The sequence below is a fragment of the Peromyscus californicus genome, unplaced genomic scaffold (genome assembly GCF_007827085.1).
Source record: "Peromyscus californicus insignis strain IS unplaced genomic scaffold, ASM782708v3 Scaffold_7__1_contigs__length_154581171, whole genome shotgun sequence".
Taxonomy (NCBI): Eukaryota; Metazoa; Chordata; class Mammalia; order Rodentia; family Cricetidae; genus Peromyscus; species Peromyscus californicus.
Genome location: NW_026294595.1, coordinates 68,829,294 through 68,845,985, shown reverse-complemented (window position 1 = coordinate 68,845,985; position 16,692 = coordinate 68,829,294). Strand labels below are relative to the sequence as shown.

The 16,692-nt window shown below is 50.7% G+C and overlaps 1 protein-coding gene across 6 annotated transcripts in view; it reads left to right on the top strand.

The window, feature by feature from the left end:
• Prdm11 (PR/SET domain 11) overlaps positions 1-16,692 on the top strand; it is an 84,444-nt gene that overhangs the window by 17,106 nt on the left and 50,646 nt on the right. The window contains exon 1 of one of the 6 annotated variants that reach the window (XM_052722891.1): positions 16,334-16,459. The exons of 4 other annotated variants lie outside the window; for them this stretch is intronic. In XM_052722891.1, the coding sequence (XP_052578851.1) occupies positions 16,388-16,459 (72 nt within the window). In that variant the 5' untranslated portion in view covers positions 16,334-16,387. Of the gene's footprint in view, positions 1-16,333; positions 16,460-16,499; positions 16,682-16,692 lie in introns of those variants that run through there. One more of the 6 variants, XM_052722892.1, reaches the window with a different exon arrangement.

Below are 16,692 nucleotides of genomic sequence, written 5' to 3'. Positions count from 1 at the left end.
GGATCCTCTCAGGAAGCCCTGTCTTCCCTGGGCAGGATCCCTTCCCATCTCGGTCGCAGTTTGTCACCTGTCCTACAAGAGTGCCCCCCGGGAACAGTGACAGGAGGGCAGGCTTCGGGCTGGTTAGACTCCACACCGCTGCTGTGCAGCTGTGTTCAAGACTCTTAACCTCTCTGAACTTCCATCTGAAAAGCAAAGGAAAACTGCTTCCAAGGTTGTGGACTTTATAAGATACCACCTGCCAGAAACTTAGCCGTCGTGCAAAAATGGAATGCATGTGGCTCCGCTCAAGGTCCGAGAGGATCCTGAGAGCTTCAGGCACAGTTGGGTCCAGGGGCTCGCACAATATCACACGATCTCTGTCCAGCCTTCTCTGTTCTCTTGTGTACGGGGTTCCATTCACAGGCCGCTGATGGGTTGGGGTTGGGAATGGGGGAGGGGCACAAGCCTGCCAGCAGGTACCTCCGTTCTGCATCCTTTTCCTCGTGAATTCATGTGAAGGTCCATCTCTTCATCCATTGGCTGGGCCTCCAACCCTTCCTTGCACCCACCATTGGGTATTGCTGATCCAGTATGCTGATCCAGGCTCTGATTGGTTGGTCCTCACAGTGACACATCGAGCTAGGACAGGGCGAAGCAAGCCCACAGGCATGGCTGCTGACCCATGAGGATGGGAACCTTGTTCTCCAGGTTCCCAGCACGAAGGACAGGGCTGGCGTTCAGTATAGGTACCGCAGGAGCACAGGTCCAGAGGGAGGGAATGGGCTTCCTTCACTGGGTTTGGAAGACACCCCGGCCAGGGCACTGACATATTAGAGCTTCCCGCTCCCACCTCCTTCCTGGAGGCCTGTGAGGAAGGTCACCTCCCTGGCAGTGTGACAGCTCTGCAGAGCCTCGCTCTTCGAAGCTTGCCAGCTCCCCAGAGCAGCCCGACCATCCCAGTGTGTCCCACAGGTGTGACACCCAGTCATCACAAGTGTCACCGTGAATACTCGGCCATCTTACCCGACGTTGGTCTCCTTCCTCTGTGAGCTCCAGTAGCTCACACTGCTTGCTTGTCCTCCGTTCGAAGCAGAGCTCCTGCCCCATCACCCACAGGAAGGGCACAGTGAGGAGTGAGATCATGCCTACCGCAGGTGCTTGTGAAAGGCAGGGCCTCTGCGCCGCCCTCCAAGCCACGCCCTCTGTCAGCACACGGGCCTGTCATGAGCCCTTCCACTTACATGGAAGGGCGCTTACTGGGTTCTTCGTACATGGTTGCCACACATGTACACACACACACACACACACACACACACACAGAGAGAGAGAGAGAGAGAGAGAGAGAGAGAGAGAGAGAGAGAGAGAGAGAGAGAGAGAGTCATAGAAGTAAGCCCAGGCCCCTAGTGTCAATACTAAAGCCCAAAGGATCAAAACAACTTTTTCACCAGCAGCTCAACACACAGTGGGATCACCTGCGTGGTAGACTAGTCACCAGGCCCTCAGATCACACGGGAGCATGGGATGAGGCAGCAACTCTGTGTGCAGTGGGTTGCTGTGTAGGGAAAGGACCTAGGGCTGAGGGCCCAGCACCTTTCATAGCAAACGAGAAGCCTGTCTTCAGGAAGCCAGCAGGTGCATGCTCACAGTCCCCTCGACTTACTTTATTACTGTGTGACCAGTGGCAGAAATGGTTTTGGAGACAGAAGACGGCAAGTCCTTACAGCCAGAGATGGTAAGCAGAGATGTGACCAGGATGCCCAGAACTCAGGTGGGCAGCCCTCCCCCATCTTGAACATGCATATGCACAAGTCATGTTAGGCAGACTTTGGCTCAGGAAGTCAGGGGTGGAGCCTAGGGTTCTGTTTCACCAGGTAGCTCCATGTGATGCCAACACTTGAGGGTTGTGAGCTCATCCTTTGGAAAAGAGGATGGAGACACACTGGAGGTGTTTTCATTGTAAGATTCCGGGTCATGGCAATCAATACAGAGCCAACGAGAACGGCGAGGATGAGTGGGATGGACATAGGAGGAGACTGGACAAGTGTAGGCAAGGCTGGGCCTCCAGGGTCTTACGTACCTGTACCTTTCTTCTCCCACAGTGTGCAGGAGGCAGGGGCATGTTTGAGAGCTCAGCACTAGCCAGCGTTCCAGTCTCAACACTGCCTCGTGAAGGCCCTATACCTGACTTACAGGGGCACTTGCTCAGACCTCCTGGGATTCCTCATTAGCAGGGTGAGGGGAAGAGTAGGTGAGTCCAGAGGCCACGGTGTGGTGCTAGCACTTGCCCAGCACAGGCAAGTTAGTGGTCTATGTAGGAATCCCTTAATTATCCTCCAGAGAGCCCTCGTGTCCAGGCCTGGGCCTCTCCTGGCCTGCCTACCTTCCTGCTTTGCCAAGAGTGACTGTGGCTTTCCTGGGCCCTAGACGGCCCAGCCCAGACACCTCTCACTCCTCGTGTCCTACCCCTGGCTCCTCAGCCCTTACCGGGCTCTGGATGGCCCATATTTAGGATTCTGGATCCCCGGGGGGTCTTGGGGAATTTATTTGGACCTCAGGGCTCTCCTCCACAGAGTGGCTGGGGGAGCCTCCACTACCTCCTCTCCCCATGTGTGGCTAGCATTCTGGGATAGCCATGGGGGAGAAGAAGCCTGGGATTTATTTTTAAAGCTCTTTTTTAAAATTTATTTTTATTTCATGTGCATTGGTGTTTTTGCCTGCCTGTATGTCTGTGTAAGGGTGTTGGATCCTCTGGAAGTGGAGTTACAGACAGTTGTGAGCTGCCATGTGGGTGCTGGGAATTGAATCCAGCCAGTGCTCTTAACCACTGAGCCATCTCTCCAGTCTCCATTTTTAAAACTCTTTAGTATTGATCAATATTTTTATTACCTATCAAAGAGTGAATGAGAATTTCTATGTACTTGTCACCCAACCTCAGTTAATAATTCCTGGGCATTGCTGCTCCGTTTTAAGTTAAGAATACACCCTGCTGGTCTCAAATACAGTGAGAAGCGCCTCCTCCCTGGCATCTACCCCTGGCAGCCATCACTGCCCAGAGCCACCAGTACATAAGAAATCATCTTAAGTACCAAACACATTCTGTGTATACTTCCAGTGTTATTGTGTACTTGAAAATACATTCATTTATTTTTTGTGTGCAAGTGTGTATGTGTGTGGGTGCACATGTGCCATGGTGTGTGGAGATCAGACGATAACTTTTAAGAAGTCAGTCCACTCCTTCCACTGTGTGGGTCCGGGGATTGAACTCACCAGTCCGGGCAACAAAGAGCATTACTCACTGAGCTCTACATATATTTTGCATAACAGCCTTACCAAGTCAAGGCTGCCTATATCCACTGGCCCAGAGAGGTTCAGGCACTCCCCCAGTCACACAACAATAACTTGAAGCATCATGGCAAGCACCTCTCATCAGCCATTCCGTTTCTTACTCAGATCCTGCTGTCACCATGGAGGAGGTCCTGCGTCTGAGAGTCTGTTGTGTGTCCGCTTTGTACCAGGCCTTGTTCTGGCTGCAGAGGACACAGCAAGAATAGATAAGCATCTTCACTTCCTGGAGTCTACATTCTAGCTGGGGAGACGGGGGCCAATCTTATAAATAAATACTATACAAGTTGGACTATGATGTGGTCTGCAGAAAGTGCAGCAGGAAGGAGAGAAGGAGCAAGAGGTGCTGCTCTTTCATACAGGATGCCCAGAGATTTTACATCAGTCAAAGCCTGGAGGGCGGGGCAAGCAAGCCTTGTGGACCTGCTGGAAAGAACACTCTTTGCAGAGCGAACAGCCAACGCCAAGGCTCGTTGCGGAGGCTGGGGCAGTGGGAGAAGCATGAGAGATGAGGTCTCCAGAAATGGGGATAGCGTCCTATGATTATTTGTTCTGCATGAGAGGGTCACTTTGTAGGGTCTGTGACAAGGGGCCCCTTGTGACAGGTTCTCCTTGACTGTGGGGCGGGGGAGGGACAGTAGGGAGCCATTCAGGAGAGGGAGTCTGGTGGCTGAGATCAGGAAGAGTAACTGGGAGGAGTGGCTTCCTTCTTTAGGAGGACGGCCTGGTGTGTAGATGTGTTATGGAGCTCACAGACCCTAGATAGGCCCGGGGGGAAAAGGAGAGAAATGGTGGGATTGAAGGTTATATGTAACTTTACAACTTTTTGTGTTTTGTGAGATCGGAAGAGGCTGTCGTTCGAGGTCTGGATTACAGATGTGCGGCAGCACACCCGGCTTCTGTGCCTCTTGTAAAGGCCCCAGTACCAGGCCCTCCCCACAGAGTACTTGGTGCTTACTCCCTAGAGAGGGGATGCATCAGAGCAGGAGGTGGTTTCCAAGGCCCAGGTGGAGTGCTGGAGCCATCAGGAGCAAGCCTATCCAGAGGGGGCCCCATACCTGCAGTGGGGCAGGGCCAGGCAAGAATGGGTGACGGCTGCTCAGAACAGAAACCCTGTCTGGACAGGCTTGAGAGAGGAAAGCAGGGTTCCAGGAAATGAAGAGGCGGCTGGCTTCCCAACCAGGGACAGGCACCCTGGCTTTGCCCATTGAATTCCCCCCTCGAGTGTGGTCAGCACCAGCCAGTTCCCTGATCCTCCAGCCCCAGTTGTGTCCCACTAGTCCACCCACCTCTGGCACAGACCCCAGAGGACTGGGACTCAGTCCCACTGGACAGCCACTGCAGACTCCTCTTTCAGACCCCAGTGTCCAGGCTTCTCACCTCTGTAGAGCAGAGGCTCCAGGACCCTTCCTCTGTTTCCGTCATCCACAGGGTTGACGCACGGAACTCAGGAAATGGTGTTTCCCACCATTCCTGGCTTATAGAAAGGGCGCACCCCAGACCCTGCCAGGTGGAAGAGCAGCGTAGGGGGTGGTGTGCCAGAGGCCGAGGAGCTACTGAGCCCTCTCTGGGTCTGTCACCCCGACTAGTGAATCTCAGTGTGTTCACTAGTCTGGCAGGTCTCTGAATCTTGTCTGTGTGTGTATGTGTGTGTGTGCGCGCGCGTGCGCGTGCTATGTGCAGTACACACATGCCCACACACTAGAAAGCACATGTGAAGGCTGGAGGTTGTTTTCTGTGTCTTCCCCTATTTCTCTCCACCTTATTTTTTGAGCAGGGTTTCTCACTGAACCTGGAGTTCGGTGCTTTACTTAGACTGGGTAGCCAGCAGGTCCCCAGGATCCATCTGTCCCCTCCCTGTCTGCAACACTGGCATTATAGGCACATGACCCCGTGTTCAGATTTTATGTGGGTGCTGGGAACTGAACTCAGTTCCTCATGCTCGCACAGTAAACGCTTTACTAACTGAACTTTCCCCCACTTCCACATTTTACATTTTATTTAAATTTTCCGGTTCTGGTTATGGGATCCAGGGCCCTGCATATGCTAGGCATGCATATTCTGCCATGGAATCACAACCACCCCTGTTGAGGTTTTATAGGGTTTAGTCTCCAGCACTCATCCCCCTCTTCCAGAGGTGAGCAGGTGAGGCTGAAAGCTCTAGCCTTCTAAAGACGTGGGCCTTTTAGAGACCAGCCCTACCCTGAAGTTCTCTGGAGTCCCCACAATACACCTCATTAGCATAAACTCAGGTGCTGGCCAAAGGGCTTCTTATGAATAACAAGAGACATTCTAGCTAGGGAGTGTGCCAGAACCAAGGACAAGGCCAAATATGTTTCTTGTTGTACCCCATGTCCTTCTGCTCTGACAGCTGGCTTCATGGTAAGGACATGCCCCGCAAAGTCCTCATCAGGGCTTGGCCGCCTTAGCAGCGGTGACTGTGGGCTTTCTCATCAAAGCCACAAAATAAACACCTTTCAGTCCCTTTGACTGCCCCCAAAGTGCATCAGGTGTCTGCTCCAGAGGGGAATGTCATGTGTGGTGATATTCCTTAAAGGCCAGGCTCTGGCTGGAAGTGATGGCAGACACCTTTAATCCCAGCACTCAGGAAGCAGAGGTCACCCTGGTCTACAGAGCAAATTCTAGGATAGCCAGGACTACACAGAGAAACTTGTCTTGAAAAACAAACAGAACTGGAGAACTGGCTGGCAAGATGGCTCAGCCATCAGTTAAGAGCAATGGCTGCCCTTCCAAAGAACATGGGGTCCATTCCCAGCACCCACATTGCAGCTCACAACTGTCTGTAACTCTAGCTCCAGAGGATCCGACACCCTCACATAGGCAGGCAAAACACCAATGCACGTGAAATAAAAATAAGGAAATCATTTTTAAAGAAAGAAAGAAAGAAAGAAAGAAAGAAAGAAAGAAAGAAGGAAGGAAGGAAGGAAGGAAGGAAGGAAGGAAGGAAGGAAGGAAAGAAAGAAAAGAAAGAAAGAAAGAAAGAAAGAAAGAAAGAAAGAAAGAAAGAAAGAAAGAAAGAAAGAAAGACAAAATAAAAAGGCCAGACCCCATGTCCAGTCACAGTCACTGGGGAGACCCTGGGGGTTCACCATTGGTTGACATGGGCAGCCCCTGTTTCTGAGACTGAGAGTAGGCCAGATGCTCCTGAAGGGAAGTGTGACACCAGAGCATGTCAAGCACCGTGGGAAGCAAGCCCACGAAAAACGGTGCCGCTCTGAACCACCTTCTCCAGGACCTGCTCCAACCTCTGCCTCTCCAGTTCCTACCGACCTAGGAGCACACGCGGTACATTTTAGAAGTCCTGCAGGAGGGACCACCCTGGAAGGACCACAGTGTTCTACCAGACCCACCCAGCTGTGTTCCACTGATGCTCCTTGGAAGAAGCCCTGATCTGGCCAGAGCTCAGTTCCACAGCTGTTTATGGGGTTTCTTGCCTTGGGGCCCCTGCAGAGATATTTCACCTTCGTTCTTAGGAGCATACTAGTTCGTACAGAAAAAACACACGTCTTACCAAAGCATGGCCTGAGATATTTCTACAAACCCAGCCATGGAGCCAGCACCCAGGCCAGGAAATCAAGCCTGACTTTAGCGCCCTAGGAGCCATTTTCTGCCTATTCCAGTTGGTTCCAAGAGGAGCTCTGAGTTTGACCTCTGTATCACTCCCTCTTCACGTAGATGTGACTCCATACCTGACAGAAACAGTCCGAGGGAAGGAGGCTTTATTTTGGCTCATGGTTCAGAGGATACAGGCCATCATGGTGGGGAAGGTATGGTGGCTGGTGCTTCATCTGTGGCAGCTAGAGTGAGGCCTGCTCACGTCTCAGTGACACACCGTGTTGCAGAGAGACCTCAGTGGGAACTGGCAAGCCCCTGGCTTTAGGCTCTCCCCTGTCTGCAGGAGCCCACTGCAAAAGGTTCCATGCTCTCTCCAAACAGCACCACCACCTGGGGACTAACTGTCCAAACCTGGGAGCCTTCAAGGGGGCGGGGCTCAGGGGCCCTGCAGGTTGACCCAGAACTGCTTCGCCCCACAGCTGTACCTGGTTGTTTGGTTTCTTAACTTTATATAAATCAGACCGCACAGAAAGTCCTCTCTAGCGTCTGGTTGCTCTTCTCAGTGTTATGATTCAGCCATCGTGTACATGTGGCCATGGTTCGATTACTCTTTTTGTGTGGTCTTCTATTCACTAATTGATTGTATTTAGTACGCTGGCACGTGTACTTTCAGGAGGTTCACCTCAGCTTTCAGGAAGCTGAGGCAGGAGGATCAAGAATTCGAGGCAGACTCAGAAACAAAAAAGGAAGCGAACTCAATGAGCGATGTGCATTCCAGGAGGAAGCAAGAAGGGCAGAGTGAGTGTGAACTCCAGGAGGAAGCAAGAAGGGCAGAGTGAGTGTGCACTCCAGGAGGAAGCAAGAAGGGCAGAGTGGATGTTCACAGTCCTTTGAGGCCTTTGCTTAGGGTGCCGACAGCTAGCCAGCCCGCTGGTCTGGTTGACACACAGCACTGTGAAGAGGATGGCTGCAGCATGCAGGCAGGTCTTTGAAAGTAGGATCATAAAGCAAATAAAGCCAGGAGTGCTTCATGTTGGAAATACCAGCCCGCATTGCTCCGTTATCCCTCACCCATCGAGCATAGGCCGAGCACCGCTTTTGTGCTCAACTTCTAATCTGGATCCCTTCGTTTGTCAGCCTGGGCTTGGATCTGAGTCTATGGATAAATGGGAAGAAGTCCTTTAAAGCAGTGGTTCTCAACCTGTGGGTCTTGACACCCCCCCCCCGGGTCGTATATTAGATCTCTTGTGTTTCATATATTTACATCATGATTCATTACAGTAGCAAAATTAGTTGTCAAGTAGCAACAAAGTAATTTTATGGTTGGGGTCACCACAACATGAGGAAGTGTATTAAGGGGTCGCAGCGTTAGGAAGGTTGAGGACACTGCTTTAAAGGTTTCGTCTCCTGGCCCTTCCTTCTTTCCCTCCCCTCTTCCCCCCTCTTCTTCTCCCCCCCCCCATCCTCCTCCTCTTCTTTCTCCTCCTCTTGCTCTTCTTCTTCATGCTGAGGTCCTTATCCAGATCTTCAAATGGGATTACTCTGTCTTTTCATATTGCTTCTGGGTTCATTCCCCCCTCCACAGCAGTTTTAGACTCACCCCAAAACTGAGTGGACAGTACAGAGGTCCCATATGTCTCTGCTCCTTATTCACCACAGGGACATGTGGATTTGTTTCAGTTGATGACCTCACAGTGACATCATGGTCAATGTCCACAGCTAGCCTGAGAGTTCCCTCTTGGTACTGGATGTCGACCTGTATCTGCTAATAGAGTCGCTTCATGACCAGCCTAGGGTTCTGCCACTTTGTCCCTCCCTCCCTGTTACTATCTCCACAGATTTCCTTTCTCAGAGTGTCACATGTGGCAATCGTACAATATGTAACTTTTCCTCAGTGACCTTTTCCACTTAATAATAACATTTCATTCTCCTTCCATACGTAGAGCATGTGTTTCATGTCAGTCATGGCCCAGTAGCCAATGTTCCATTGCATGCTCTGTGTCAACTTCTCTCTGGTTTGGGAGGTTTAAATCACTTCCTTGTTTTTACTATCATGGATCAGATTGTAGAGGACAGCTCTGCAGATCCCTGTTTGCTGGAGGCTTGATTGTATCCTTACAGTGGACTCCTAGGTGGGGGATTTCTCATGCAGAGAGCTGGCCTTTGGGTTGCTGAACCGCCCTCCGGAAACACTGCCCCACGTCATACTCCGATCCATAGCATTTGAGTGACTATTTCTCCTCACTCTTGGCAATCCTCAGTATCACTAAGATTTTAAGATTTTTGTCAGTCAATTAATGGAGACAGGATACTGGAAGGGGCTGCCTGTACCGAGAAAGATCCTGATCATAGGCCAAGTTCAAGCCAAGAAGGGGAAAGAACTGATTGATTAGTGATGTTTGCCATGGGTGCTACATCGGAGAGTATGGGAGACATAGGCTTGACATCTCCGACACCCACAGCCTGAGTGTTGATGAGCTTCGATACTTTTCCATTGAGCATTTCAGCCGTTTATCACTTTTGTTTTTTAACAAATTGTTCATGATTTTTCTATTGAGCTGAGCACCATTATAGTCTGATGAGAAATGTTTTTCTATTAGGTGTAGTAACTTCTGTGAAGCCCCTCCCTCAAGTGCTAAAGATACAATAATTTAGGGTTTCACACATGATTGACAAATGGTCTACCTCTGACCTATATCCCCAGCACAACCCCACTTTTTTTTACTTCATAAGCTAATATAAAGATATTTTTAAATTATTTTTTTAAACTTTTTATTGATTTTTTTGTGAATTTCACATCCTGCACTCCAGTCCCACTCATCTCCTTGTCCCCCTATATCTGCCCTTGCAACTTCTCCCCCAAAGAAAACAAAAAGTAAAAAAAAAATAAAAATAAGAACTAAAAAAATCGTGCTATGATAGCTGTGGTGTGTCACACAGTACACCCTTTTGCCTAAACAGTTTTACTTCAAATGTTCACTGCAGTGAGTCATTGGTGTGGTTCGAGGTCTCTGGCTGCCCTGTGTCATGGAGGTCCTGCAGCTTTGGTTCTGCAGGACCAGCCACTTCACACGCTCTAACATTTCTTAGATGGGGGAGCTCTCCTGCGCCTGCCCCCAGGGCCAGCTCTCTAGCTTTTCCCAGGTTAGGAGCAGGGTTAACTCTCCTACCTGCAGCAGCTGGCCAAAAGCAGGACCCAACCCCATTTTTAAACGTCAGAAAAATTTCACCAACCTCCCTTTAACATCTAATACACACACACACACACACACACACACACACACACACACACACACACACATACACATAGGTGTATGTGTACGTGTATGTGTATTGAGACATAATCTTACTATGTTTCCATGGCTGGCCTTGAACTCATGATTCTCCTATCAACTTCCCAAATAGTTGGGTTTACCCAGTTTATTATACTTTTAAATGATACTAACATTTAAATAATAACAACTAATGTTAATGAAGTGATTATTATGGGCTAAACATTGTATGTGTAAACCTGACCTATGAAACAGAAATGTGTGGATAATCAGTCATTTGTCTTTTGTCAAAGTTACACAACCTAGGTGTGGCCATATTGGTATCAGCGACAGTATGTATGCTGGTGTAAGACTTCTACGAATTTAGATGGGTGGCACATACCTTTAATCCCAGAACTTGGGAGGAAGAGGCAGGTGGATCTCTGTGAACTTGAGGCCAGCCTGATTTACACAGTAAATCAGGACAGCCAGCCAGTACTATGTAGAGAGACCTTGTCTTTAAAAAAAAAAAGGGGGGGGTTCCATGAATTCAGCAACATCTTATAATAAATTTATCTCATGGTGATATTCTCTAGTAATCCTGGCACTTGAGAGACAGAGACAAGATTGTAAATTGGAAGCTAACCTGTGCTACATAGCCAGACTCTTTACTTTGTCTGATTGTTTGTTTGTTTTGAGACAGGGTCTCACTGCAGCTCTAGCTGTCCTGGAACTCACTATGTAGACCAGGCTGGCCTCAAACTCACAGTGATCCTTTGCCTCCTCAGTGCTGGGATTAAAGGTGTAGTCCACTACACCTGGCTCAGACACACACACACACACACACACACACACACACACACACACACACACACACACACACTCTTAGATAAATAGGTTAAAAAGGGCCTTTTGAATGTCATAGGAACAACCACCTGCCTTTGCAGGCTTATCTTACATGTAGATTCAAGGAATATTAATTATTCTGCCCACAGATAGTGCTTGCTGAGCATATAAACTCAAAAATTCAGGGACTAGAGAGATGGCTCAGGGGTTAAGAGCACTTGCTGCTGTTACAGAGTATCCAAGTGTCGTTCCCAGGACCCACATCAGGTGACCCACAACTGTCTGAAACTCCAGCTGCAGGGGATTTGATGCTCTCTTCTGGCCTCCATAGACACCTGTACATGTGTGTGCATACCCAGGTGTGTATATATACACAAACACACAAATAAAAATAAAATTTTTAATCCAACTATTCCCTTTAATAATTCCACAACGTCTCCGTTCCTGCTCCTTTGATCTGCTGTTACCACTGCTAGTTGGTGGGTTGTGGTGGTGCACCTCAGGGCTCGGGAGATGGAATCAAGAGGATGGCCACAAGTCTGAGGCCAGCTTGGTTTACACAGCAAGTATCAGCTCAGCTCGACTACGTCGTGAAACCCTGTCTCAAAAAAACAAACAACTTGGGTTGGAGAGTTGACTCAGCATTTAGGAGCAACTTGTTGCTCTTGCAGAGGACTGGGGTTCAAGTCCAAGCACCCACATGGTGGCTCACACTTCTCCTGTAACTCCAGTCTCAGAGGATCTGACACCTTCTGGCCTTCATGAGCACTGCACACACATGGTGTGTGCATATTCATGCAGGCAAAACACGCATACACATAAATTAATAAAGTAAAATAAAAATTTAACTCCTGACAAAACAACCTCAAAAAAGAGAACCCTTAATCAGATCTTTTCATGAAGAGGAAACTGAGGCTTAAAGCGTAGGCAAAAGTTATCTCAATTTATGGCACAAACAAGCCCAAGCCCCCAAGGCTCGGGATCCCTCCTAGCCCAGGTATATATATGTCTGGCTTTAAGTCCTTTTGTTATTCAAGGAGACATCAGAAGATGCAGGGTGGATCCCAAACAGAACTGCAGACTCTCATGGTGCCAGGCTTGAAGGAAGCCAAATGGGCACAGTCTCCTGATGCTCCAGCCCCTTGGCTGCCAGGCATTCTGGGATCCTGGCTCTCTGCCAAGGGTGAAAATGAGCTGCAGGCCTCTGGCCACTCTCTGCCCCTCCTCTGGGGTTTGCATCTCATTGCTGAAGGTTGCACCAGGCTTAATCTCTGTAAGTGCAGACTCCAAGGAGCCAGGCCGCAGGGAGCAGTGCCAGCAGCTTGGAGTGCTCCATGAGGCTGCCCTCTGCTTGGGCAAGGAGGCCAGAGCAACATGCAGAAATGGCGTTTCGAGCTTCACCTGGCCTGTGCCTTCCGGAGCCTGCTGAGACTAATATGTCGGACGTGGTGAAGGTCACCGACCCGCATTCTCTCTCTCCAAGTGTAGGTTCACTTAGTGACATCCTGTTCTCACCCATGGCCCCATAAGCCTTCAAATGAGACAGAATCACGTTCAAAGTAAAGGCACCAGTGACCCACTCCAGGATTTAAATCACAGCACTCATACGAGTGAGGCTTGATCACAGCCTCCAGGCAGCTGGGCTTTTCCAAGAATGGAGAGGACCAATAGCCAGTAAGTAGATGTAAGATAAGGAGAGCAGGGACACTCTTTCTGATTTGTTTGCCAGGAAGCTCAGAACCGAATGGATGCTCCATCCATCACAAGCCATCTAACAACAGATTATGATAATTTTGATGCCTCATGGGTGCACATGGGAGAGCACAGTACACATAGGACATACTTGTCATCTCTGACACCCGGAACCTGAGTTCTGACACTTCGTTTGTTTCCTAAGCAACCTATTTTGTACAAGTTGAGTATTCCTAGTCTAAAAATCCCAAATCTGAAGTAAGTCAAAATCTGCCATGTTCAACAAATGATCAAATTTAGGAGCGTTGGGATTTGGTAAAGAGTGTGCCAGCATTCCAGTGTTGGGACACTCCCAGGTCTGAAACACTTTTGGTCAAGCATCTCAGACAGCAACATCTAACCTGGGCGTGATTCTGTAAGAAAATGTGAAGTACCACATGCAAGCAAAAGCCACGGGCCTCTCTATTGGGAGGTGAGAGCGCTGTCTGGTGACCATTGGAACTGGACTGTGTGCCTCTTGTCCTAAGTAGCCATTGTGTCTCTCTCCTTCTCCATCTGACCCCTGCCATCCTCTCTGAGCAGCCAGTGAAACAAGCCGCTATAAAGTGGTGGTACTAGGCTCTTTCCAAGGCCTCCCCTCAGTCTGTACCCTGTTTTCTCCCCCTGGGATGCCCTGGCAGTTATGATTAATTCTGGCTTGTCCACGAAGACTCCTTAAGGCTTAGCAGGCATGTCCAAACCTTTTGATGTTGCTGCTGATGTGCTACTTCCACAAAGGTCATACTCCAGAGCTTTGCAAACCAATTAAAAAACAAACAAACAAACAAACAAACAAACAAACAGAAATAAGTAAAACCGGGCTAGAGAGACGGCTCAGTGGCTCACACTGCTCTCTCATGGGACTCACCCACTTCCCACTTCGTAGCGTCTACATCAGGTGGCTCACAACCACCTGCAGTTCCAGCTCCAGGGGATCCTACCACCTCTTCTGGTCTCCATGGGTACCTGCATTCACAGCCTCTCTCTCTCTCTCTCTCTCTCTCTCTCTCTCTCTCTCTCTCTCTCTCACACACACACACACATACACACACACACACACAGACACACAACTAAAAATAAACTAAAATCTATAAAGTGCTCTTAAACTATTTTAGATATATTTTTTATCTTATGTGTTGCATGCATCTGTGTCTGTCCACCACATGCATGCCTGGTGCCCATGGAGGCCATAAGAGGGCATTAGCTTCCTGGAACTGGAGCTACAGGTGGTTGTAAGCTGCCGAGTGCTGGGAATCAAATCTGGGTCCTCTGGAAGAGCAACACATGCTCTTAACTGCTAGGCCATCTCTCCAACCCCTATAAAAGTTCTTTAATAATAAAAGAAAATCTCGCTGGGCGATAGTGGCACACGCCTTTAGTCCTAGCACTCAGGAGGCAGAGCCAAGCGGATCTCTGTGTCTTCAAGGCCAGCCTGGCCTACATTGTGAGATCCAGGACAGGCGCCAGAACTACACAGAGAAACCCTGTCTCGAAAAAACAGAAAAGAAAATCTCATGATGTCTTAAGTGAGTTTATGGTTTTGTGTTAGCCATCTTGGGATGCATGTCCAGGAGAAAGGCACAGCGGCTGTCTTGAGTGCTCATACTTTGAGACTTACTGTGAGAACTGGGCTCTCACATTCCTGAATCTGATTCAGCAGTGCCTCTCATGGCCCTAGACCCTCAGTGCCAGCCTCGTCACCCTCCTTACCACACTCCTGTCTGGCCGCATGGGGAAGGAGAGTCGAACAAAACTCCCCAAGCTTTCTTTCCTTGAAGTCTCTTGTGGAGCTGTCTAGGGGGCCACTGGGACACAGAGGACAGTGCATTTTGACCTGGGTCATTTGATCATTAATTCATTTGGCAGATGTGAACTCTGGTGGGGGTGGGGTGGGGCTGAGACTAGGGTGGGACAAGGCAGGTGCTTAGGGTGCAGAATTAACCGAGGTCCACTCCCATGCCTCACAGACTCCCTGGGAATGAAGGCCCCTTTAAGTTCATGCCCTAACCCCTGGTGTGTATTTCCCTAGCCTCCACATATTTCCTAGCGTTTTTTCCTGGCACCTGTTACAGGTGTTAGGAAGTCAGTGGTGAGTCAGAGAGCCTGTAAAGCCATTTGTCCTGCCCTCAGGGGGCTAGCTAGAGGCCGTTATACACAAGGCAGGTATTGTCAGATATGACCAAGACTAGCAGAGGTACTACCAGGGTCAGAGAGCAGTGAGGAGGTGGGTGGGGACACATCTAGTCCCCAGGCATTGTGGCTGGTGGAGCACCCAAGAGCCGGAGCAGGGGAGCACTGTGCAAAATGGTCCTAGGCTGTGTGCTCTCAGAAAGCACCAGAGATTGTCAGTGATTGGCTGAAAAGAGAAATCCAATCTAGTGGAGACTCTTCTAAGCTGCCCTCGTTGGTGTTGCCTGGCTATGTTCCTGACAGCTTCCTTACTTGCCTGCCTTCCTTCCTTCCTTCCTTCCTTCCTTCCTTCCTTCCTTCTTTCCTATTGTTTTTGTTTGTTTGTAGTTAGGGTCTCACTATATAGCCCTGGCTGCCCTGGAACTCACTAAGTAGACCAGGCTGGCCTCTAACTCACAAAGATCCGTCTTCCTCTGCCTCCTGAGAGCTGGGATTAAAGGTGGGCATCACTATGTATGGCTCCTGATCAGCTTTCTGTCCTGGAATTGTCGCCTCCTCCAAGCGTACTTGTCCCTGTCACCCACCACATCTGTGATGGAATCTGTCATTAGCTACATTTTGGTGGAAGGAGAGAACCGACTCCTGCAAGTTATCTTCCGACCTCCACATGCGTGCTGAGGCATGGCCCCACTCCACATTAAATTAAATAAATAGATAGACTAAGAGAAATGGGAATGTAGAGAAGTCAGACGACCTTCGTTATCACTCAGCCTGGCAGCGATCGTCAAGTACCACAGACAGACCACGTGGCTTCAGCCTCTCAGTTCTGAAGGTTGAGAGGTCAAAGGTTAAGGTGCACTCATTCAGTTCCACTGAGATGAGAGGGCTCTCTACCTTGCAGATGGGACCTTCCTGCTGTATCCTCACAGGCAGACATCCCCGTGTCAACACTCCCTTGAGGGCACCTGACCCTAAACACCTTATACAGTCTCTCTGTCCTCTACAAATAGACACAGTGGGATTTAGGACTTGAACATAGTGGAGCATCAAAGGTCAAACGTTTAGCCGCTAACACCTGCCCCGTGGCTGCACAGTGTGTTATTCAGACTTGAACTTGGTTCTCCGGAGTTCAGACTGCTCCCCGAAGCAGGGCTTGTGGGACTCCTGCCCGTGCAGCTGCATCCCGGTCAGCCTGAGTGACCTTGGGCCGGTCCCTTCTCAACTTCCAACCCTCGGCACCCCTTTCTCCGCGGGTGGCTGGGCACCCATCGCCAGGGCCGGGAGGTGGAGCAAAACGCGGTGCTCGCACCCCGGGCGGCGCAGGTGGCGCAGGGCGCGGGCTGCAGTGGCCGAGGTGGGTGTCGGCGGTGGCGCTGCGGAGGCTGCTGCGGGCCGCGCGCGACCGTCCGCGCGTGAACCCGGGACTGTCCCCTCGGCGGCCGCCCCCTCCCGCCGCTCGTGTCCTGCGCGCCCCGCACCCCTCCCGGCCGCCAGCCAACTGCGTGCCCCCGGGGCCGGCAAGAAGCCACATGCCCCCGCAAGGAATGCCGGGCTGCCGGGAGGGCGGGGGGCGGGCCGGGCCGCGGCGCCCCGCCGCGAAGGTGGGTGACGGCCGGGGCGCCGCCCCCGCGCACACTTTCCCCGCGGGTCACCCGCGCGGCCGAACGGCGGCCTCCGGGCTGGAGGCAGGGCGCTCTGTCCCCTGCGGTCCCCTGCGCGCGCCCCCCGCGTCCCGGCTCGCAGGAGGGGCAGGCCGTGCCGCTCCCCCACCCCTCCCGCCGCCGCCGCGGGCTTTGGGGCCCCCGGTGGGGAGCAAGGGGCTGGTGAGCCGAGG